Here is a 25,345-nt window from a genome sequence, read left to right as displayed (position 1 = left end):
AAATATCTATTTCACGCGGCTCCCAAATGCCCAATGAACCACGACCTCCTTAGGTCAGAACCACCAGGAACATTAAGGGAGGGTCTGGAACGTTTTGGAGAGGAAGTGGTGAATTATCCAGGCACTTTCTCAAACCCCATTTCTCTGAAAGGAAGGAGAACAGACCCCGCAGGGCAGCTCGCTGGCTTGTTTTTCACACACGGACAAAATTGAAGAGTTGGGGATGCGGACTTCTGAGACCAGTGGGTACAACCTAGGGGATGGGCACGGAGGGAAGGAGATGCACCCTCCAGTGCTGTCCATCCTGCCTAGCTGTCATCTTAGAAAAATGCTAAAGGGGCAACATAGCCACAGGGGTGAATCTGCCATTTCTTTTCTCCTCTGCCTTCACTGGGATGGGGATGGGCTTTGGAAATGGAAGGGGTTCCAGAGGAAGCTCTCCTGCCACCGGTCTCCTTCCAAGTTTATTCGTAATCAGCTCAATCCATGAAAGCAGTTTCTAAAGCGCTCTACAGAGCTCTAGATAGAAAATATGATACTAATTATCATGGCAACTAGTACTGGTTATGGTGATTATTGCCACTGCCAGGATGAATGATTATGACTGGGACAAGGTCCTTTGGGTGGTGTTACCTGGTGGACTGGGCTGTAACTCTGGGCCTCGCTGGCTCTCTGGGACCAATGGGGTACCCAAGCTGTCCCTGAGGAACAGCCCAGGAGCATTGGTCTGGGAAGAGTGTCACCTCTGGGGGCCTCTCAGCAGAGTCCTGGGCCCCAGCCTGGCTGTGGCAGGCTCCTGGTCTCCCCAGGATACTCCGACTTCCTCCTCCCCCCCTCCCCAGGCACAGCCAGGGAGCTCCCTCAAGGAATAGCACTGGTTTTGACCTTGGCGAGGACTTTCTTCTCCTTGACCCGGCGATTCTGAAACCAGATGGTGATCTGGCGCTCTGAGAGGCTGGTGGCCGCCGAGATCTTGCGCCTCTTGTCTTTTGTGATGAACTTGTTAGCCGAATACTCGCGCTCCAGCTCCCGCAGCTGCCCCTTGCTGTAGGGAATACGTTTCTTGCGGCCGCGGCGGAAGGCGCAGCCGTCTGGAGGGTGCTGCGCGCTCGAGTCTGCGCGGCAGGAGAGGGAGGGAGAGAAAGACATGCTCACACCACCGCCTGGCGCAAGCTCAGGCGCAGACCCAGGCCCCACAAGCTAAGTCATCCTGCAGGAGCACCCAGGTAACCCCACAGGCATTCGTGCACTCCTGTTCCCTCAAAGCACAAGAGGACACCTCGGCTTCCAGCTCTGATCACCGCCCAGCCTTGGAAAGCGGTTTCTGCAGGCCACCCTCACTCTTCACTGCCCTCACACCTGCAAGTCTGCAAACACACCCATCACACACGGCCAGACCTTTGCCCACCGTCTACATATGTCCGCCCTCACATGCATTTTCCAACTCTTGGCCATTCTTATAGATACTACAAGCAAGTTCTGTACGGGGGGGAACACGTTTCTGCCCCCACTCCCAACACACACATGCACTAATGCACACACCTAAGCCATGGCTGCAGGAAATCTAAACTTCCCTTTGGAAACTGAAAAACTCATCTGAGAGAAAGTGAGGGGTTGTATTCTTTACAGAACATCCAACTTCTCTGTTCCCACTCACCCCACTGTACCCGATACTCAATGAATTGAGAGTTATTTGGCCCTTTTGAAGAATTCAACTGGGATCCTGCTGGGCAGGGATACCCTGAGCCCCAAACAACAGCAAAGAGAGCCAAACACACCAACATATTGAAAGGCTGGTCCCAAGGTCTCCTGGGGAGGTCAGGGGCTTGGTGGTCCTCAGGCTTCAGATAGCCCGCAGCTCAGGCCCTCACACAGCCCCTCTGGGGCCTCTACCCAGGCTCTCTAACTGCCTGGACCCTCCTTCAGAGTCCTAATAGCCAACCAAGGAGAACCAAGCTCCTCCTCACCAGCCCCAAGTCTCCCTCCACCTCCTCCCAGGCAAGTGCCAGCAGGGCCTACAACCCCACACTCAGCGCCAAGGGGATCCAGAGTAGTGGGCAGTTTACCTGCAAATGCCGCCTTCCAGAAGGGACCCGGTGGGTTTTGTTCTCCCTGGCAACACATCTGGCTGTTCCAGCCACCGGTGAGGGCCCAGGGCTGGTAACTGTCCACAGGCAGCAGGGAGTCATGGCGAGGCTCCCCAGGGGCGCCCAAGGTCTGCACCACCGACACATCCAGGTAACTGGCCATAGGCTGGTAGGGTCCCGGGTACCCCGGGTAGAAGGCAAACTCGGTGGGGCGGCTGGGGTACTCCTCCCCGGCCGCGGGAGTCTCCGCAGGGTAGGCGGCCAGGGTGGCCGCCTGGGCACAGGGTTTCAGGGAGCTCCGGGACACTCGGCAGGAATAGTACCCGCCTCCAAAGTAGCCGTACGGCACCGGAGCTGGGGACGCCCCCTGGGGCACCCCGGGGCATGGGTGGCACTGCTTTGGTGGTTCCGCAGAGCCTGGAAGATCCAGGGGGGCGTAGTTGACAGCGGGCATAAGCGTAGGCGCCGCCGCTGGGTGGCTGGTCAGTGGGGAGTGGGCGACCAGATTCCGACTCCCTCCGGCTCCCAGCAAGCCTTCGATTTCCTTGGCCCCGTCCAAGGTGGCATAATTGCCGGGCTCCATGGGGCCGAGGGTCGGCTCATGGGGTGCTGGGGGTGGGGGATACAGGGGGCACCCAGCTCGCTCTCCCCACCCAGGCCCCGGGAATCCAAAGCGTTTTAAATCGCTCCCAGCTCGCTCGGCGCCTGCATTCGCTCAGCCCGGCCGTCTTGACGCAGGAGACGCAGGTGCCCGGGCACGCGCGCTGATTGGCTGCGGCCTGGCGGAGAGAAGCTAATAAAATCTTCATGGCAGAAATTGCGAAAATACTTTACCCCCGCTTTCTCTTTCTCTCTCTCCCTCTCCCTCTCTCCCTCTCTCCCTCTTCCTCTCTCTCTCTCTCTCCCTCTTCCTCTCTCTTCCTCTCTCCCTCTCTCTCTCTCTCCCCCTCCCTCTCTCCCTCCCTCTCTCCCTCTCTCTCCTCCTCTCCCTCTCTCTTCCTCCCTCCCCCCCTTTCTCCTTCTCTCCCTCCCTCCCTCCCTCTCTCCCTCTCTCGGTTTTTTATTGCATTTGAAAACGAGAGAAAAGAGACGAGGTGTCCTTTCGCTGCTTTCCAGTTTGGAGGAACCCAGCTACGTCGGTGGGGGGGGGGGGTAGTGGAAGGCGGGAGAGGGGACGCGGAGCCCGCCCCACCTCGGTCGCCTCCTCTCCCTCCCTGGCTCTCTGTCTCCTGTGCTTTGGCAGGTTTAACGAGAGAATAAAAAGCTCTCCCTATAAAGTGTCCATCTTGTGGGGGGAAGGGGAGTCGGGGGTGGGGCCGGGAGGCCGCTCTGGGCCTGAAAGGGGAACCCGGGAATGTGCCTGAGTCGGAGGAGGCTGGAAAATGGGGATTACGGGGTATTTCTAGAAGCCCCTTGCTTTGAGTCCGAGGTTCTAGCATCCCAGTTCACTCCAGGTGCTCCTTCCATCCTGGATGCGCAGTAATAAGCTGCTCCCGGGCCTGGGGAAGTGCCTGGGACTTCTCTTCCCCAGGGACTCAAGTTTCTGCCCAGAAAACTCCGGATTCAGAGAGGGGTGGGAGGGAGAGGGAGCGGGACACGTGCTCCAAAGAAGGAGACTTGAGAACTGAAGACGCTAAACGTTCAGACCTAAAGTGGAAATGGAGCTTCTGGACCTGGCTGTAAAAGGGGGTCTGGATTTCCATTTCCCCTTTCTGCTTCCTCCAGGCTTTACATTTTCTTAGAAGGAAAAGGAGATGGGAGAGGGAGCCCCAACCACTGGAGGAATTGCCTGAGGCCTCTCTGTTGGGGCCTATTGTGCAGTGCAAGGCAGAAGACCCAAACCAATTTGTTTCATAGGTCTGTCTTCAGAGGTTTTCTGTTTCCACCACTACACCTCCCAAATCAAATCCTTCTGGGTTCACTTTTTCTAGAACTCACAGTTTTTCTGGAGAAGACAGGAACTTTTGCATTCTACACCAGGGTCAAGGCAATTATATAGAACAGTCCACCCTGCCCTCTAGGTGGGCTCAGCCGTGCCCCCTCACCAACCTGAGTCTGAACTTGAGCCATTTTTTGGGAAAGGGCCCATGCAAACTGGAGTTGCCCCAAGTTGTAGGGCTGTAGTGATGATGACAGATCACTGTCAATGAATACTGCTAATAAATGAAGACACCAAGCAGGAAATCCTCAATGGATTTTGTTGTATTTGAAAACAACACGAGAGAAAAGGGAGGAGATGTCTCTTTGATGCTTTCCAGTTTCTTATTACAGCCTCTTGTTTGTCTGATTATGAAAGGCAGAAATACCAGGATTTTTACCTAAAGCCTAAGAATTTTTTTTTACTGGTTTTTGCTTGGTAGATGACAGCACAGGCATGAATAGATCCCTAAATTTTAAAAATAGACCAATCAATTCCATTTCTGGGAATATACACAACAGAAATGAATGTTTATGTTCATCAATAGGCATGTACTAAAGTGTCCAAAACAGCTTTATTTATTATAGCTCAAAAATAGAAACTACCCAAATGTCCATCAATAGTAGAATAGGCAAATAAATGGTACTATAATTAAAGAATGGAGTACTAAACATCAATTTAAAAAAAAAGACTGCTACACACAACATAAATTGCACAGATAAGTGGGTGAAAGAAGCCAGACACAAAAGAGTAACTTTTGTATGATTCTATTTCTATGCAGTTCAAGAATAGCCAAAATCAATCTATGGTGATAGAGGTCAGAAGAGATTACCCTGGGGAGGGGAGCTCCTGACAGGGAGGTGTTGTAAGGAAGCCTTTTTGGGGGCTGGAAATGTTCTCAACCTCAATCTATATGACACTTACGTGGGTGTGAAAAAATTCAAGATGTACACTAGCTATTTCTTCACTTTACATCAGCCTATCTATTTTTTAGAAGGAAAAATAATTGAATACAAAAATTTAAAGATTCATAGCAACACTGCCTGCGACTGTGCTTTTTGGATATTAGTGTTCTTATCTGTGTCCATGGAAATAAGCAGCTAAATGCATGTAACTCTGCATCATTGTGGAATGCAGAGATGACCAACTCAAGCCTTGCCCTGGAGAAGCTCACCAGCTGTGCTGGAGACCCCTATGTAAACAGATACATTTCAATACAAGTAAATACTATGGGGGTGTTGTTTTTGTTTTACTCTACAATTTATTTATTTTTAAATATCTTTGAGGCACTTTAAAAAATAAATTTATTTATTTATTTTTGGGTGCGTTGGGTGTTCGTTGCTGCGCACGGGCTTTCCTCTAGTTGCAGTGAGCAGGGGGCTACTCTTCTTTGCGGCCCGCAGTGTTATCGCGGTGGCTTCTCTTGTTGTAGAGCACCGGCTCTAGGCACATGGGCTCAGTAGTTGTGGCACGGGCTCTAGAGCGCAGGCTCAGTAGTTGTGGTGTTCAGGCTTAGTTGTTCTGCGGCATGTGGGATCTTCCCGGACCAGGGTTTGAACCTGTAACCACTGAATTGGCAGGCGGATTCTTAACCACTGTGCCACCGGGGAAGCCCTCCTCCCCAATTTATTTAGCATCTAGTAGATACCAGGGAACAGTTCTGGATATCATATTACTAACATATGAGCATGTGCTCCCATTTTCTGTACATGTTTATGTATTTACAGCAATCTGTGACCTATCATAGACCTCAACTGGAGTCAGATAAGGTAAGATTGCCTCCTTATCTGTAAAAATTATCCGTCTCCTCAAAGGCACAATAATTTCTACATCACGGGAAAGCTGTGAAGATTAAATGAGATGTTGCACATGAAAACATTTTCTAAACTGAATAAATGAGCTCTATTTCTGTTTCTGTATGTGTATCTGTCTCTAATGAACTACAGGCACCTGTTTTTATTTGAAAAGAAAAGGGCAGTTTCTCTAAAGAGTATTGGTCACTTCTCACTTGCCTCTTTCAGCCTCGAGTAAGCCTGCGGTTCCCACATAGAGAACCTGAGGCTCAGTGCCTCCATAGCCTCCCTGGGCTCCACAAGAGTTCAGGGCTGAAGTTTAGGACAACCCAGGCGTCCTGACCTCCCCGCCGGCCTGGGCTGAGCCAGCCCTTCCCCCAGCCCCACAGACTCCTTTGTGTCCTGCTGGGAGCCTCCAGGCAGACCCTCAGGACCCCTGAGCCTCCCCCCAGTCCCAGCCCCCTTTACTGACCCAGCCAAATGCGTTGAAAGCCTCAGCTGCTCCTTTACATACCGGCCAGACACCTCCAGGAAGGTCAAGGCCAAGTTGAAAGTTAAGAGTCTGTTTACCTCCGGGAGCCCATTCAGCGCGGCCCCACAGACCGCCTGTGACCTTTACAGCCAGGCCTTTGAGCGCGGCCGCCTCGCCCCCGGGGGTTCCGGCCACGGGGACTTGGCACCTCCTTGTCAGCTCCCGCCCCTCCCGGGCTCGGGACCGCCGACGAGGGAGAGGGGGTGAGAGAAGCCCACCAGCCCCGCTTGGGGCATTTGTTAAATTATGGTTTATTTTTTGTAAAGCAAAGCGGGCGCCCGGTGCCCTCGTCCTCCCGCCTGGAAGAATGTACGTGGTCGCGACGACCGCGGCCTTCAGGGAGGTCGTGATGAAAAATGAGAATTTATTTGCAGCGGCAACGCTTCTTTTTCTGGAAAGGTTGGGGCTCCGCTGGCCTGCCAGAGTGCGCGGGCCTGGCCGAACTGCTTAAGGAGGTCGCTGACTTCTCTCGGTTTCAGGAAAATGGCCTGATGCGGTGCGCTCCTTTCTTTGGGCTTTTTCTTCCGTTCCTTTTCTTTCTGGCTGTATGTTCTCTCATCTGTCTTTTGTCTTTTGGAATCTTTTCTTTGTATATTTGTGGTTTTCTTTCTGCCTTTCTTTCCTTTAATTTTGATTATCTTGCCTTTGGGGCCGTCTTGTTTTCTTTCTTTCTTCTCGTCTTTACTGCTTACTTTCTCCCCACCCCACCCCCACCCCCGTTTACCTTTATTTTCCCCTTGGTTCCTTTCTCCCTCTCTGTCACTTACACTGTTTTCCTTTTGTTTGCTTCTTCGTCCTCTCACTTTTCTTTCTTTCGTTTTCTCCTTTTTCCTTCCCTCCTCCTTTTCAGCCTTTCCCTCTCATCTAGTTCTTTATTTTTTCCCTCTTTCTTCTCTCTTATCTCCCTTCTTACTTTTCGGAACCCCCTTTCCCGGCCCTCTCAATTTCCCATTGCGCTTCTCCGAAGTCTGCACGGGGCCTGCCCACAGCTCCCCGCGGCCGGAGCCTGCCCTCGGCGGGGCGGCCTCGCAGGGCGCTCCTGGAGCGGCGTCGCCAGCCCGAGCCCGCCAGCGGCGAGAACGGCCAGGCCCGACTGGGGATGACAGGCGACCCGGGCCCTTCTCCCTGAAAAGAAGTCAGGCGGGGCCTGGACGGGCCTCAGAGGAAAACCTTTTGGACAAAATGACGGCGGAGTCTGGGAGCTATAAGGACCAGAGAGTGGAGGCCTGACTGGTCAGGAGGAGGCCACTCTCACCTCCGCGTCCCTCTTGCCCGGGCAGCCCTGCGACATCCTTGGGCTTAGGACCCTCTCAGGACGAACCTAAGTGCTTCAGAGGCGGAGGCTGAGGGATCCAGCTATTAGTCCATAAATTAGAGCCGATCGTGGCCTCCACCACCCAGCAAGTGGATCTGAGGGGCAATCGAAGAGGGTCTGCTAAGGGGAGAAGCTAGTGCCAGCCACATGGCCGCCGCCACCGTCCTGATGGCGCCGAGAAACCGGAGAAGCGGTGAGCCGGGGAACGTGAGCGGGGTCCAGAGCCGAGGGAGGGAGGCGGGGAGTGCGAAGGGATGGGAGTAAAGCTGCTGGGCGCTGAACAGCCGGCTGCTCCTGGCCTGCCACGTGTGCGCACGCCGTGTTGGCAGGCCCGCTGGCCCAGAGACCCCAGCCCCCCTTCGGACCGTGCGCTTTACTGGGAGGGCGACCTTGATCACGCGCCCGCAGCCGCAATCCAGAGAAGCCCAGGCGCATCCGGCCCCAACCGTTAGGAATGTTGGGCCTAGAGGGCCGCACTGAGGGGCGCAAGGTTCAGGCCAGGTTTTGATCTAGCTCGGAGTGGTGGGCAACAGTCACCTCCCCTCTCTGTGCCTCCGTTTTCCTATCTGCCGTGTGTAAGAAGGGACGCATTGGACCAGCTGCTCTTTAAGTCCGCATCAGTGTTCGCTTTGGGGACAAGAGTGGCGCAGGGCAGGCGGGAGCGGGGAAGGGAGCGCTCCTGGAGGTTGAAGGCCTCAGTGTGGACGGAAAGCGTGGCGAGAGCCAGGAAGAGGCCTCTAGGCTCGCCGCTGATTATTCCGCGGAGGTCTAGAGGGCGGGGCGCAGTTTTTAGGTCCTTGAGGGAACCCAGCCCCTCGACCCGGCCTCTGAGAGGCAACCGTTATGCGACGATCAGCCCTAGGGTGTAAACTCCGCAGTACCGCATTAAATGGGACGAAACTGGTGCAGGAGATCACCTCCTCCACCCTCACCCTGTAGTTCCCCGAGCCCTCCAGCCCCCTCACCCCCTACAGACACTCGGGAGCGGATCCTCAAATCCCACTCATAAAGGTGGGATCCTCAAGTGAGAGCCCACGGCCAACGTCTTTGGGGTTTGCAGCAGCTTCCAGGGTCCTGGGAGACTCAGCTTCCTTTGTTCCAGCCCCTGGGATCCTGCATGGGGCTCAGGAATGGGGAATATATCAACAAACCTACCTGCAAATTCAAGAAAGCGATCTGAGTCACACCCCGCCCCCCCACCCCCATCTCCACCTTGTTTTTTCCCTCAGGGAATGTGGATGTAGGTGATAATTATCAGGATAAATTCTGGCTACTCATGCATAGACTCTGCTAAGTTTTCACTCCTGAAATCAAGAGGAATGTCAGCAACGAGGCCCTGGCCCCTCCAGTCCCAAACCTGCTTATTTGGCCTGAACTGGAGCTGTAGTTTTGAGGTTTAGGGGAAAGTGCAGTTTGAGAGATTTGATTTCTTGCTCTGATTCCCTCATTCCCCTTGCTGAGAGATCTGAGACCCTTCCAATGGCCCAGGACTAGACCATCCTGTGGCCCTCTTCCCTCCACCACCACCATAGCAAAAGCTTTTCCCTTTTCCTCTCACTGAGTTATCTGTTCCAAGAAACAAAGTTGGGAGAAGAGAAGGGCAAACATTTCACACACACGCACACAGTGGAGCAGAGGGAAATGGCCCATAATCCATGCCTTCTAAGACATGTCCTGTCCATGGTGCTCATGAGGTCCTGTCTTTGAAGGAGCATAACCAAGATGGGAGGGAAAGATGCCACAAAAGACTACCTTCTTAGAATTCAAGAAAGCCTTGAAAATAACCCTTCTGCCTCCAAGAGTGTCTGGTTGTACACACACACACACTACACACACATGTCATCTGCCTTTCTGAATCCCAGCCTCAGCCTGAGATGAACATTGGGTAGTTCCTTGTTACCATCTGAGGACTCTGACCTGGAGGAAAGCCCATCTCATTCACGCCCCCAAGGTTCTGGACTGGCCATTTATCCCAGACCCTGACACCTACGAGGCTGGAGGAATCTGTCCAATTGTCTACAGTGTTACCCTAAACGTCCAGAGCTGATATTGGGCCACACATAAGGAACTCCGTCAAAGTGAGATTTGGGATTGGTGCAGAACTCTGGGCTCATAATCTGCTCAGCTTTAGGTCACTTGGGCTTAAACTAGTGCTTCTTCCCCTCTAGCCTCCTTTAGAGGTTTTCTAAGAGTTCTGAGAGGGTAGACGAAGTGTCTTTTACTTTAAATGGGAAAATCACCCACTAAAAATTTTTTTAAAAAATATTTGGCCTCCATAGAGTCCATAGCTTTATCCATGATTGGAAGGGATTGTGGCTGTTATTGTCCCCAGATGCCAGAAATTTTCCCCCAGAGACATGAAAATCTTTGCTCTCCCCTCATATTGCTTATATGGCCACGGTAGGGCTTGAGAGGAGATTCCAATCTTAGAAGCTCCAGGTGTAGAAGGTAAATCAGGAGCTAAGGATCTAGAAGTTTAGAATAGGAAGCCTCAAATCCCCTAGTTACCCAAACTAGTCAGTTGGCATTTGGAATTGGAGGATCCTTAGAGATCATTCAGTTCTAGCCAGCTATGTGCTCAAGTAGCTGGGTGGCAGATGCTAAGGAAAAGAAGCTGTCTTGCCTAAGTCAGAATGACTTGACCTCAGGAAACTGATAGCCAGTTCTGTGGGTCCAGGCAGCTCTGCGCTGCCACAGTTGGGGCAGGAGGAGGGATGAACACTGAAGTTAGGTGGTTAGGGCAGCTGGATGTGATGTTGGAACTTCCAGTGATGGCCTGACTATCCCTCTCATGCCTCCCCCAGGCAGACAGGGGACTTTTGAGTATGTAGAAGCTTCACAGGTTCAGGGTGGTTTTCAAGTCTCAGCTCCCTGTCTAGCAGGTCCTACAGGGCCAAAGCTTGGTCACAAGGGCAACCCCGTCCCAGGCTGAGGGACTGCTGGTCTGGCTGTTCCAGCTCCTCTAGGCAAGGCCAGGGCTCCAGTTTCTTATTCCTGAGGTCAGTCTGGAAACTTTCCAGAGCAACAAGGCTCAGCCCCAGAGGCCCAGATGAGGGCCTGCGGAAGAGCCATGGGAAGCAGACCATATCTTTCCATCCCCTCCAGTCCCTCAGTATCCCCCAGGACCTAGCACAGGCCTAACCCAGATCTGCAGCTGCCTGTGTGTATTGTGTGTATGGAGGTGATGCAGACAGGGATTGGGGGTTCTCTCCGTCCTTGGATTGGAATCCCCACCACTAGCCTACCTTTGGGTTCTGCCACGTTTATCCCCTGCTCGCCCGCCCCATCTGCATGGTTTTTCTAGCTCAGGAATCACCTGTCCCAGGGATGCAGGCCAAGCCTTGGACCAGGGGAGGTGCAGATGGACCTTGGACCTCGTCCCCGGGGGGCCCTTCGTGGCCTGAGACCCGTGCGTGTTAGGCGGGCTAGGCGACTCCCAAGGGAACCCAACAACTCTCCACCAAGACGAGGGGCAGCCTAAGGACTTTCCCGCTTTTGTCCAAGAGCCTTAATTCCCTTCCGTGCCCTTGTGTAAACACTTGGTCGGGCAGATTTTTCAGTCACGCGGCGGACCCAGCTGAGGTTTGTCCGCCCGCCCGCCCGCGCCTGGCAAAACGGCCCCGTTGGCGGCTGAGGTCTCTAACCTCAAAGGCACAGCTGGAGAGCATGGGAGCCAGACCATCCTTCCACCCAGAGACTTAGGTGCACCTTGCCCTCCAGGGATCCCTCACCCTCAGGCAGAGGTTCTACCTCAAGATGGAAGCTCTCGCTGGACCAAAACCCGCTTAGAGCGTCGGAGAGAAACGCGCGGCCGCCTGCCCCACCCGGGTTTGCGACGCAGCCTCCCTGGACGCCGCTTTGGCCAGCACCTCGCGCCCCTACCTCCCGGCGCGTTGCCCCTCGGGCTTCCTGGGGAGTCTCCTTCAGAATCCTCCTCATCGTCGTCACTCATGTGCGGGTGTGCCAGGGAGTGTAAGCGCTCTGTGTGTAGTTTTCATTTAATCCTCACAGCAATAGAACTGGGTAGAGGGCAATTGTTATTCTCGTTTTTGTAGATAAGAAAACTGAGGTTTAGGAGATTAATTTGTCCAACTTCAAGAGGCTAATAAATAATGAAGCCTGGACTCCAACATGGGTCTTTATGGCACCAAATCCAGGCTTTGACCATTTCACTTTCTCTTCCCTATTCAAACACCAAGTCGTTTCCAATTTTTAAAATGGAAATAAATCCCATTTAAAAGTACAAACTGATACAAATAGACTTGAGATATTTGGGAAGTTATTAAAGAAAAATAAAGGGATTGGGGAAAAATAAAATACTGACTCCAAGATAAAGGAATCTTTAACACACACGCATTTTTAAAACTTGAGGCATAGTTGATGTACAATATTATACAAATTTCAGGAACACGCAGTAATTTTTCTGTATATTCCCCGTGACTTCTAAAACTACGAAGTTAGGGACTAAGCTCAGCCTGCTTATGCCTACCCCTCTCCTACCACCCTGTTTCACTTCGGAGCTTAGTCCATAAGACCAAGGAGGGAGCAATGCCTGGAATATTCACCTATAGCTGAATCCCCTGAGACTCAAACTCCTCAGCGTTTGTTGGCCCCATTGCCCACACCCACAGCACTGCAGAGAAGGAAAACGATGGGGTCAGTCTGGTGCTAGAACACTTTCCAATCCTGCTCTCTCCCTGGGGAAAAATGGGTGTTTGGTGAGCCTGAAGATTCTGAACTTGATTCCATGAGGGTTCTCAAAGGCTCACCCCTTGATACTGAGCGTGAAAGTTGGTGTGTGTGTTTGTTTGTGTGTGTGTGTGTGTGTGTGGTTTTTCTGGGATGTGGATCCACAGCCTTATTGATTTGTTTTCTAGTGGCAAATTTCACATATACAGAAAAGTAAACAGTAAAGACAAAAAGTAAATTTCACACATACAGAAGAGTATAATAACCCCTTAAACTCATCATTCAGTGTCAACAATTAACAACTCAAAACGAATCTTATTTCAGCTTTTTTCTGGAGTATTTTAAAGCATGTCCCAGACATCATTTCATCCAAAAATACTTTGGTTTGAATCCTTAACAGACAAGGACTTCTTTCTTTCTTTTTCTTTCCTTCTTTTTTTAACAGAAACTTCATGTGATTATGACACATAACAAAATTAACAATAACCTCTTAATACTATCCATGTTTCAGTTTCCTCAGTTGTCTCAAAATTTGTCTTTTTACAATTAGTTTACTCAAATCATAATCTAAATAAAGTCACACATTACATTTGGTTGATATGTCTCAACTTTCTTATGGCAGTCTCCTTGTCTCCTTTTTTTCATACCATTTGTTTATTTGAAAACCTAGGTCAGGGACTTCCCTGGTGGTGCAGTGGTTAAGAATCCGCCTGCCAATGCAGGGGACACGGGTTCAAGCCCTGGTCCGGGAAGATCCCACGTGCCGCAAAGCAACTAAGCCCGTGCACCACAACTACTGAGCTTGTGCTCTAGAGCCCGCGAGCCACAACTACTGAGCCCGAGTACCACAACTACTGAAGCCCAAGTGCCTAGAGCCCGTGCTCTGCAACAAGAGAAGCCACTGCAATGAGAAGCCCGTGCACCGCAATGAAGAGTAGCCCCTGCTTGCCGCAACTAGAGAAAGCCAGAGCTCAGCAACGAAGACGCAACGCAGGCAAAAATAAATAAATTAAAATAAATAGATTAAAAAAAAAAACCCGGGTCAACCATATTCCCAAAGGTATTGGTCATCTTCAAAAAAGATTACTGTTCTATGTTAGACCAAACAACTTATTCTTACAGGTTTCTGCTCCACTGTCTAGGGCAACTGGCTGTGGACAGGAGAGCTGCACAGTTTCCTGCAGCCCCTCCCAAAGAAAATGGAGCTGGGCCAGGCAAAGCCCCTCCCCCCACAGGCCATATTCTGCCCCCCTTTGGTTCCCTATTGCCCTTGGAACGGGGGACCTCCCTCCCTCCCCCATTCCCAGGCAGCCAAGAATGGAATCCTCTGATGAGTCTTTGGATTATCCAGGTTTTGAGGAGTGTCAGAGACTGATACACAGCTTCAGATCTAGAGGCAAGATTACTGCCACTGTGGCAGGACTGTCCAGTCCCTTCCTTGGGGGTGCCCCCAGAGGCCTCCACGCTTCCCAAGGGAACCAAAGAGCATGGTCTGCTTCCAAGGTGCAGTGGCCAGACTAGCTTTGCCGTATCTTACTCTTTCCTGCCCCTAGGGCATTATTGACATGGGGAGCTTGAACTTCTCTCCCTGCTCTGACACATGTTGCCAGCTGTGTGTCCTTGGGCTGGCCATCTCTCTCCAACCCTCAGTCTCCTCATCTGTAAAGTGGGAGTGATTGTCTCTGCCCAGCCTTCCACACAGGGCTTCTTGGAGACAATAAAGATGAGGGAAGTGGAGATTCTGTATAAAGATTACAACATACATATAACCAATGGGTTGTTTCTCTCATAGTTCGTGGTGTCCGAGGAGAATGTGGGGATTTCTACTGGGGGAAGAGGAACCAGCCTACAAGCTTGTTCTGGTCTCACGTCTATGGAGAAGCACCTCCATACACATACAGCAATGCCACCCCAACCTCCAAACTAAGAAAAGATCTGGGCTTGGTGGTGCCCAGCCAGAGAAGCTGTGACCTCCTGACATGGAGAAGAGTCCCATGATGCTGACTTTTCTTTCCCAGGAACTGCCAAGGAGCCTGGAGCTAGGATTTTGTTTCATCCCTGACCCCCTTCCCCACTGCCCACACCACTTTCCTCTTTCCAGGGCTCCCAGCTTTGGTGCCTCAGCCACCCCAAAGCCCCAACTCATCTCCAAGAGGAAGTCCAGGAAACACTGACCGGGCCCCGGTTACAGGAGCTGAAGAGGGTCCAACTCAGCTGCAATAAATGGGCTCTACCCTTCCAAGCTGAAGTCCCCCTCCCCCTGACTTTGCTCTCTGGGATCTGGTGAGAGGGAATCTCCATGAGCCAGTGCAGAATGCAGTGCAAACATCATTGAAGAGCCCTCACATTTTTCATTTCCAAACTACACTTAGCTCATAAAAAGCTGATGAACGTAATAAATTATCCCCTGCAGAACATGGTTTTAATTAATTATTGGGTTATTCAAGGTGACTCATGTGTGAAATGCAATTTGCCCTCGTAAACTGAATCTCACATAATCCATTCAGAGTAACAGGCTGCTTGTGATCCTCTCCAGAGACTTACACAAAACTCATATTTATCCTTAGAAGGTCTTGGGGTGAAATAAAAGTGTGACTTTAGCTTAAAGAGAGCTTCCTCAGCTGGACAGCGGTACTAAGAGATTGAGTCTTGTTTTTCCAACTGCTGATTTGACAGGGTTTCTTTCTTAGAAAATCCGGTGTTTTGTGTACACATGCACACATGCACATGTATGTGTATTAGTCACTTTTTTTTGCAAAATGTCTGCAAAGGACCCGGGAAGCCATCTCACTGCAGAATAGAAATGTATGCTGAATTTTGCTTCAGCTAACCTGGCATCTGCTGGTCCTCCTACTGCTGGGGCCTCTGAAATTCAGTGTTTATCATCCAAGATTCATGTTTGCCGCCTATCATGAGGTCTCTGCTGTGCAAGCACAGAATTGCTCTTGTCTAGGATTTACACTCCTTTCTGTTTAACTTAAAAGCCCTTTACCCCAGGCCCCACACCTACAAGACAGGCTCCTTCCCAGAACGAGTGTGGGATCCCCATAGAGCCATTAGCTCTGCAGGGCTGGTCCATAGCATCAGGGAGGCTACATTTTTTAGACTTTTTTGAGTGGGGTTGGGGAGCTGAATGTGTTCATTTAAAGAGTGTCTGGAGGTATAGTGGGTGGGGGGAGCAGTCTGGCTGCTCTGAGCAGTGATACGTGTTTGCTAGGCTCCTTCCCCAGATGAAGGCAGTGCTAGTGGGAGGCAGGGAGGCGGGTAGAGGGACAGGGGTCCAAGGTCGATTTAAAGCCCCCCAGCCAGAGTTCAACCAAGAAGAGGTGGGAGATTCTGGCACTGTGTCTGGGTTCCTGCCCTAGGGAAGAGTGGGGGTCTTTAGGGGGGGAAGAAAGGAGGGGGAGATTTAAAAAGAAGAGCAGGGTGATGTGTTTTCTCTTAGTCTTGGTCTGGCCCCTGAGTTGAGCTTGGAGGCTCTGCCAGGGGACCTGTACTGAGCCAGATCGGAGCCAAGAGAGGCCTCCCCCGGCTTGTTTTCTTTTCCCTTTTGCCTCCTTTAATTTCCTTCCTTGATTTGGATGCCAGAATTTATATTTTCTTTAGGAAAAGGGAGGCTGGATTTCAAACACCCCTCAGCTCCCTCCGGACCCCAGAAATCTGTCCTGGCTGATCCCCGAAGTGGGGTCTTTCCAAATGGAGAGGAAAGTCTGTCTCAGCTGGAATCTCAGCCTGGAATTTTTTTTCCAGACATAGCCAAGACAAGGAGACTCCAAACTGAAACAAAATAAAATTGCCTTCCCTCTCTGGCTTACTCATATTTTCAGTTTCAGGAGGAAAGAAATTTTGATATCATTTCAAAGTGTGTGGGAATTTAATAAACATAGGTAGGTGGGTCACCCGCCCCACGAAGACAGCTTGTCCAGTCCATAATACATCCAAAACAGTACCCACAAGCTCCGCCTGCAAAAAGACAGACTGACAGGACCACAGACAGCAGTTGCATCATCACACAGATGCTCTGACCAAACATGCGGGCCGATTAACCAGTGACCTGTTCATTTTTTCACCAGGAGTGAATGAATTCAGCGGAAGCCCCCTAGAAAAATGGATGCAGTCTATGACAGAGAGACGGATAGAGAGCCGGATGGGAGCATATATAGAGAAAAGAATAGGGATCGAAATTGGAGCAAAGAAATTAGGGAATTTCAGTGCATGCAGAACAGGGGGAAGTCCTAGTGAGCTGGACAGGAAAGCAGCGGGGGCTGGGATCTTCCATAACCTGTATTGACACAGATACAGATATCCTACTTCAGCACCCGCTAGGTTGGCCTTTTAAGATGCCAAAATGCCCAGGCAGCTCAGCCAATTCCAGGAGAAATCAGCCAGAGTCATTGTTTGTCTTTTCTTCAACCAAACAGCTTTCCCTGAGCTGTTAACTCCTGAAGGGAGGTGGTCAGGCCCCTTCTGCTCCAATCTAGGATTGGATTCTCTCCCACAACTCCCATGGGGGAAAATCTCTCACCTTTACTGATTCAGTATTGGAGAGGAAGTGCTTTGGTTTGTTGCATATAAACAAAACACCCTTGAATGATCTCGAAGTTTTATCAACTTCGGTTTTATTTCCTTGATCAGGTTATAGGCCAGAAGCAGGACCAGAGGCCCAACCACAATTTTCAAGTCCCAAAAAGCCAATGAGTTTTTATTTTATTTTTATTATTAGTCTTATTCTTGGTCATCTCCTCTTGCCTGCTGTGACAGAGCCACAACCATATTTACATAAAGAAGGCTGGAGCATTTAGGCAAGTACTCAGATTCCAAGCCCCCCCCCCATTTTAGCCATGCCAGTCAGATGGGGGAGGATGTGACAGAAGAACAAGATTCCAGGGGCCCTGCTGGGCTGACGCTGATCTTTCCTTCATTTAGAAGTTTCTTTGGAGAGGGCTGAAAATGGGTAGCAGAATCCCCAGGAAGGGAGGAAATGGAGGAAATTAATGGTTTGGGGGTAAATCCAGTCAGTTTATAATTCCCATGATGTTTGGACCATTTCAGCCTCTGAGCAGCTGCTCTTTGAGGAGACACGGGGTGGGGGGGGGTTGCCTTGCTGTCTTTTAAATCAAAATCTCCCTCCCCAGGCCTCTTCGTGAGGGGCTCCGGGAGTGTGGGATCTCAATGTCCTCCAGCAGCCCCTCTCCTGACCCCCAACTCGGACCTCCCTTACTTGTCTGTCCCGCCTCACAGAATTCATCCTCTGGATTTGCCAAATATCCTGCTGGCCAAGAAACCACCCCCAAGATCTCCTTCTTGACCCAATTCCAGCAAATGTCTTGAATCTTTCTGTGCCTCAGTTTCCCTATGTTTTTAGTGAGGGAGGCTGGGAAGAGAGCTGAGGCACTGGTCTAGGCAGAGGAGGATTTGGGCCACAGACTCATGTTTCTCCTGCATGGATTGGAGTCGGTCGCTGGTCGCTCCAGTGAAACGGAGAGCAAGTGCCCAGAGCCACCCCAACCGAAGCGGGTGGGAGCAGCGGACCCATAGGCGCCCCAGAAGCCGCCTGGCTCTCGCCCCATGTCCCTCACCTCACCCCCGGCCCCCAGCTCAGTGCAGGGATCGGGAGAACTTCAGGCCCGCTGGCTTCCTCACCGTATCCTAGGATACCTGGCCTAAAGGGCCGACTTTCTTTAGAACGACGCGCGGTAGCCGGCCCAACCCGGTGAGATTGCCCGAAGCGGTCCGGCGGTCAAGGTGGGCTGGGAAGCCAGGGGCTGGGGAGGCCGCGAGGGGCGCAGAGGGAGGCATTTCCCTCCAGGAGCATTTACTCCCAGCAGGGGAGGGTGCCTCTACCTCTGCTCGGTCTCCATCCCCAGATGCCCCAGGGCAGCCCCAGCTCAAGTCGCCCGCCGACTCCCTGCCAAGTGGCCGCCGAAAATAGCATCTCCAAGAGCGCCTCGGCCGGTCCCTGGGCGAAATGGTCGAAAGATCTACAGAGCCGAGTCGACAGGGAGAAGGCGGGAAGTCCCGCAACAGTACATATGTTTCAACTTGAACATGAACGGCTAGAGTTTGGCTTAATTTTTGCTCTGAGTGGTGCAAACAATGTCCCCTTTTCACTCTTCGGTCGGAGATCTCAGATGTATAGACCTGGTCTGGGAGCTAAAAGTTAATTCCTACTGCCCCCGCCCCCACCCCGCCAAATAAATCTTTGTACTCGGACTACCAGCTAAGTGCCTGCTTTAGCATCGTTCTCGTCGGGTTAAACTCTGAAAACTTGCTTTAGAAAAAAAAACAAAAAACAAAAACAAGCAAAAAAAACCTTTTGTTTTTATTTTTTAAAACGAATAAGTCAACGGCCTGATTTTTATTCTGATTCTGAGAGAAGTCTACATTTTAGTTGTTACAAAGATTGTGTAGACCAGACCTCATAAGCAGAAATGTAATTTGTTTTTAATTTTTCTGTTTTCAATTTTTCCGTAATAAATTTTATTATCTATAAAATTAAAAATGAATACTATTAACCTAATAAATACCAGATTTTAATCTATTTTTTTAAAAATTAGGTAATGTATGCTAAAAGTAGAATCCCAAGGCTACAAAAGGACATAGATTGAAAAGTAGTTCTCTGTCTCTTCTGATCTCCGTTCCTCCCAGAAGCAACCACTGTTCTCAGAGTCCTCTGTTTTCTTACAAATACCTTTAACACAAAAGACAGCATACCATACACATAGCTTTGCATTTTGTCTTTTTTTAAGTGTTAATGATGTTTTTATGTCTTTACTAATGTCTTTTTAACGGTTCCATTTTATTGTATGAATGTGCCACAATTTATTTAACCAGGCTACTATTGATAGATATTTAGATTGTTCCCAATTTTCTCTTCCTTTTTTCTTTTTTCTGCTATTGCACCAAAATACACTACTCTGTGTATATATGCAAGTGTATCGGTATGATATATTCTTAGAAATGGGAGGTATTTGATACCTTTGAGGCTTTGTGAATTTTTAATATTCATAGAGGTTGAACCTTGCTTCACAGTGTTAAAGCAATTTGTATGTCCTTTTTCAGAGAACTGTCTTTTCTTGTCCTCCCATTTTTCTATTGGTTTTTGTTAATCTAGTTTCTTACTGATTTGTTTTTTACGATATTTTACTAAAATGTGAGGTTGTGGGTTTTGTCCCTATGATTATACTTGTGACTGAGGATTTGGAGTTTATATGTATTAGAGTTTTCCTGACATATTTTTTTTTTTCTGGAGGGACTAGAGTGTAGATTTCAGACTATTGCCCATTTGGATTTTCTCTTGCAGAATTCCATTCTTATTGGAAAGTGGGGATAGAATTGTTTTTTCTTAATCATTTCTTCATCTTCTCTGACTCTCCTTAAGATTAGAAGACACAGAAAAGTCCCAGGTTGGACTCTGATGGAAACGGCTTCAGCGCTACAGACCTAAGACCTCAGGCCTGGCTCCCCCTCTGTCTCTTTCCCTCGAAGCCTCAGCCCAGGGCAAACCCCTCGACAGGTCACAGACTCTCACCCAAGAACTTACAAAGCACTAGAAAATTGGGGTAGGGTCTAAGATACGGTTCCTCCAGACACCTGGCAGATGGGCCTTTGGAGACTTGGCCCTTCCACTCTGGACGGCGCGGGTGGTGGGGGAGGACCGTCTATCGACTTGGCCTCTGGTTCTCGGGAAACTGGGAGAAAGCTGCTCCCTCTCGGAACTTAGTGATCACCACGCGCTTAGTTATCCCCAGAGGACATCTGGGACGGCCAGGACTGCCTGGGGTCGGGAGGGTCGGCGGGGATGAAGTTGGGGAACAAGGGAGGCAAGCGAGGAGTCGGAGGGATCGGAGGGGCTGCAGAGGCCGCGTCTCGCTCTCCGAAGAGGCGCCCATCAACCGCGGGATCCCGGCAACGAGCCGACCTCCCCGCATCCTGCCTCCCAGAACTCCAGGCGGGCCTCCGCGATCCCAGGTCGCAAACAGAGCCTCTTTCTACCGCACCGGATATTCCGCTGGTGGACCAACGAGCCCTTGCCAGCGCTTTGCTGGGTGGGGTGGGGGGACCTTCAGCCGCGCATTCCCACCACTTTCAGGAACTCTTTGGAAGGCAGAATGGTTTGCGTCTTTATCCTACCTGGGCAGTGTAAAGAAACTGAGCAAAAACATTAGGCAGATCTTTAGAGAAAAGGTCAAGAGAGAATTCGGGCCCTGCAGAGCTCCTTCGTCAGGAGCCAGATCTACCCAAGGAGGAGAGGACGCGCGCTGACACTTCCTGAGCACTTTGTGACCCAGACTAACAACCTGGAATTTGGGGGAATTTCAAGGTAGTCAAATGCCTCAGGGCAGTGTTTCAGATTTGAAAACAAGATATGCCTTCCCCAAGATTTTGTTATAAAGTTTTATCCCTTCGGTATTGTCAGAATTGAGGTATGGATTTGGTAAATCGAATTTTAAAGGTTTTTAAAAATTAGATAATGACATTATCTGTTTCTTTTTTTTTTTTTTTGCGGTACGCGGGCCCCTCACTGCTGTGGCCTCTCCCGTTGCGGAGCACAAGCTCCGGACGCGCAGGCTCAGCGGCCATAGCTCACAGGCCCAGCTGCTCCGCGGCATGTGGGATCCTCCCGGCCCGGGGCACGAACCCGTGTCCCCTGCATCGGCAGGCGGACTCTCAACCACTGCGCCACCAGGGAAGCCCTATCTATTTCTTTTTCAGTCAAAAGACCTCTTTCCCAGGAGAGGCCTGCGGGGCTTTCTTACCTGATTTCTGATTTCTGATCAAACGATGTTTGACTTCTTGGTCCCCTTATTGCATTATTTCAGGTGAAGAAATGTTGCAATTATCCAAATATTCGCTTGAACTAGTGTAAGCCACATACTTGGGTTTAGGTGCTCAGCTCCAGGAAGAAGAGCTCCCCATCCCCACCCTTGGGACCCTTCTGCACCTCCCTGGGGATGCCACTTCCCCACAACCCCACACTTCCTCTTTGGCCAGAGCCTGTCCTCCTGGGGGTCTTTTTCTAGTAGCCGTCTCTTCCTCTGGAGGAGTGAAGAGAAGAGATCTAGGGAAGGATTTGAGGGCAGAACCGGTGTCGCTGGTGGCAGTCGGGGTGCTTGAAGCACGCAGCTGCGGTGAGAAGAACCAGCTTTCTCACTGTGGCTCCCTCCACCCTGGACAGAGGGTCTGCGAACCTGGGGCCATGACCCACATGGGCTTTGTCCATGCTCCTGTGATACCAGGGGGAAACCACCGGCATCCTGATGTTTCCCAGCAACTGGTTGTTTGGATGCAGACAGTCTCCTATTAGTGTAATTCCCTTTTCGTGTGTGTGTGTGAGCACAATTTCAAAAAGCAAAGGAAACTGAGAAAGCAGGAACATTATTTGGTGGTTATGTAGTCCCAGTGGACAGTCCAATCCTTTTCACTCCCCCCCCCAAATTCAAGGTGGAGCTGAGAGGGGTTTTAAGCTTCAGTTTCTGAAATCATCATTGACACTCTGACATCAATTTCTCCTTTCTTTGTCTTAATTTTTACTGTTTCCTGGAGCTCTTCTGAGACAGAATCTACACAGACAAGGGGACTTGTGGCGAGACAGAGGGTGAAGGAACCCTATTTTAGACCAACCGTGTTTCACAGAAAGCTGGCTCCGGGTCCAGAAGCATGAGGATGGGGGAGGGGATGTGGGGGGAAAGGCCAAAAGCGTGGTGCACCGGAGTCCAGCCCCTGGGGGAAGTGCAGACTCACTGGCTGAGCCCTCAGCCGGGCTCGTGGAAAGGACAGGCAGAGAAGTCTAGAAAGGCAAAGAAGTTAACGATGTTTGGCCGTCTGGGGACTTATCAGTGGGTCGGGGTCAGGCGGGGGCTGAGGCGACATGCTCGGGCAGACAGGGCCCGGGGTGGAGCTGCACAGGTGAGGAAGCTGGCCCCACCCGGGACGTGGCGGCTGGCTGCGCTAGGGGACAGTCCACCCCGGAGCCTCCAGGTGGGAGGAACGGGGTAGCTGGTGAAATATCAACCCCTTCTGGGTTCTGAAGTGGGCAGCCATTCCTCGGAGGTCATGGACTAGAAGAGCTGGGAGGCTGCTACCCTTTCCTCCCCGCATCCTGAGATTCACTTCCAAACCCTTTGAATCCGCAACCCCTGGCCTTTGGGACGGTGCAAGTTCGTGAGTTTACCCCGCCTCCTGGCTCCTTCTCTCCAAGGGCACAGAAGAGTCGCTCAGCTAGGTTGCGGGGGTGGGGTGGGTGGGGGGAGGTGAGCAGAAATCTCTAGCCACTGGACAGGGATGCACCAGGAAAGTCTTAAAGTAAACTGGGGGTGAGGTGGGGCGGATTCTGAGAACCCCCTCTCCAGAGCCCTCAATTCTGACAGCGACTGGGGCTGGGGAGGGCCCCTCGGAGTCCTCCCACGCTTGAGCGAGCATCCGGGCTTAGCGGGCGGGCTTGGGAGGACGGGCCGGGTCGCTAGAGGGATGCCTGGGAGGCTGGGGAGTCACAGAGGCAAGTCATTGGCAGGGCTGTGTGGGGTTTCCAAGGCTGGATTTCCTCAACCTCTGCCGCGCTCCGGGCCGTTGGCTGGGGGCCGGGCTCGTGTGCCTCCCTGCGGTGAATCAGGCTTCTGACCTCAGCGCCATCCCGGCCACACTCCAGAGGGTAAACATCCTCTCCACTTTGAAAACTGGTGGGACAAGAAAGCGAGGGGGTGGCTGGGAGAGGGAGGGAGGAAAGGAGAGAGACTGAGACGAGGGAAGGTTCTGAAATCCTCTCCCTCTTTCTCCTGCCAAGAATCCAGTGGCGGCCTTTCTTGAGGGTAGCCTTGCTGCCTGCTCGAGGCTGAAGAAGCAGCATCCCATGGGGCACTGTTTCTCTCCAGCTAGATAAAGAATTGGTTCTCTAGGCCCTCAGAAACGGGACTTGGAAAATGGTCCCAGCCTTGGGGGATGGGGGGAGCAGGAAAGGGCTGGCAGGTACCAGCTGGATTCCCATCCGTCAAAGGACATCCTTCTGAAGGGACACTGGGTATCTGTGAAAGGTTAAGAGCACATACACAACAAGAGGAAATCCTCACTGTTTGGGGAGGGACTTAGTCACTAAACTTTAAGAACAGAGCTACTATGACTATCATTTTGAATGTTGAAGATGTGGAGGGAGCCTGTTTTGACTCTCAGTTCAAAGTCATTCTTGGGCCATGGGCGGAGTAGGGAGAAGCTGTGAGGTCAAACAGATCCAGCAGAGACCCGGATCCCTCTCCCCACCAGCTTCAGCAAGAGTCTTCATCTCCCTGAGCATAGCCTTCTCGGCTGCAAAAGAGGGACGATACTAACAGCTACAGTGTTGATGCTGGAATCATATCAACACGGTGTAGCCCAGGACTTTGTGTCAGCAAAAATGTCCCACCAGCCTCAGCTTCCTCTCAGACCTTGCTAAGGCCCCAGTTACATGAGTCCCAGAAAAACCCTCAGCCACTTGCCCTCTGTCTAGTCCCAGCCAAGTGACTAGAATGATTGAGAAGTGAATTAAAGAAAAAGTAACATCCAACTCCACTCTTCTCCACAGCCCCCAGGGAGGGAGGAAGGAAGGAAGGAAGGAAAAAGGTAGGTGGGAGGGAGGGAGGAAGGAAGAAAGCAAGGAAGCAAGGAAAGGAGGGAGGGAGGGAAAGGGAGAGAACTCAGTTCCCTTTCCTCTGGTGTCCAGGCTGTAGCCCACCACACCAAGAGAACCAGTGGCTCTGGGGGGAGACAGATGCTGGTAAATCACAGCTACCACGGGCAGAGACACCCCTAACAGTCTGTGTTTTACTCCGAAGATGAAAATAAGTCAGGAGAACAGGCAGGCTGAACGCGCTTCTTGGGTTTAGGGCATCAGAAGACCTTCCTTGAAACGTCCCTAGAGTATAACTTGGATGTAACTAAGCCCAGCTCTGTAAGGCTGAGGTTGCCCATTCCCACCCTGTCTTCATGGGAGTCCTTATGGGAGCAGCAACGGAACGCAGGTGACCACGCTGGAATGCCCAAGCTCTGTTCCCTGCGTGGGAGCACTAGATCTAAACACTGGAAACTAATTCCAAGCCTGAAGTGTAAGTTCAAGCAGTGGTGGTCCAGGAGTCCAAGGTCTCCCCTGGCTTTGGAGACATGGACTGTTCAGTCTTGAATCTGACACATATTGGTTTACTCCGCTTCTCAGGCTCAGTTTTCTCATCTGTAAATGAGGATAGTAGCCCCCTTATCAGGTGGTTTGGGGGATAATAAAGCTCGTTATGTGCTTTGCCCCAGGGTCTGGAACATCATATTTGTTAAATAAACAGCAGCGATGCGTACTGATTCGGATTCTCAAGTCCATACCGGAGGAAGCCAATTTCACGCCCCTGGGGAGTCGACTTGACTTCTCCGGCTTTGTGGGGCGAAGCCGGGAGAGGAGCGAGAGGGAAGCGCTTGGTAACCGGCTTTCCGGCCCTGCCATGAGCTTTTTCAGCGGGAGCTCAGGCGCAGCTCCCCCAGCCTCTGTCCTACTTCCGGCCCCGACAGATCCTCCTCCGACCCCGCTGGGGCGAAGGCCTGGCTTCTCTGCGGGGAGCCCTTTTGCCCGCCCGGTCCGGCACCGGAGCCGGAGCCGGGATGCGCTCGGCCGGACAGCGCGCGTGAGGCGCGGCGTCGGGGAAGCAGGCTGGGAGTCATGGTCCACCCGCGATTTTTCCCCGCTGGGGAGTGCGGGGCTCAGCGCCCCGAATCAGTCGTACTGCTTGGGTTGCTTGGAACCGCGCTTCGGGTCTGGGTGGCGGGGAGCGAGGTTTTTACTCCGCGTGTCCTAATCTCCAGTTACCGGCAAATTCGCCCTGATGCGCCTTTCCGGGGCCGCACCTTCTCGAACAGAAGCTCCAAACCAGCTCCGCACAGACCTCGCTCTCTCCTGTGGAGCCCCAGCCCCACTCTGCCTTCTAAGTCTTCTCTCCAGAGAAGGGGATGGAGGACTTGCTCCAATCACGCCCTCCACTTTCCCGGGCCCCTTCTGACAGT

At 51.5% G+C, this 25,345-nt stretch overlaps 1 protein-coding gene across 1 annotated transcript; it reads right to left on the bottom strand.

Moving 5' to 3' along the window:
• Positions 1 to 793: 793 nt before the first annotated feature.
• HOXB13 (homeobox B13) lies at positions 794 to 2,670 on the bottom strand (the record flags this gene model as incomplete). The annotated part of the gene is made up of 2 exons (XM_082604251.1): positions 794 to 1,115; positions 2,067 to 2,670. 2 exons carry the CDS (start codon positions 2,668 to 2,670, stop codon positions 862 to 864), a joined length of 858 nt encoding a protein of 285 aa, XP_082460377.1. The 3' UTR covers positions 794 to 861.
• Positions 2,671 to 25,345: the final 22,675 nt, after the last annotated feature.

Source organism: Mesoplodon mirus, assembly GCF_964341445.2.
Source record: "Mesoplodon mirus genome assembly, chromosome: 18".
Classification (NCBI taxonomy): domain Eukaryota; kingdom Metazoa; phylum Chordata; class Mammalia; order Artiodactyla; family Ziphiidae; genus Mesoplodon; species Mesoplodon mirus.
The sequence above is the reverse complement of the archived record's forward strand: the minus strand, read 5'-3'. Positions and strand labels throughout refer to the sequence as shown.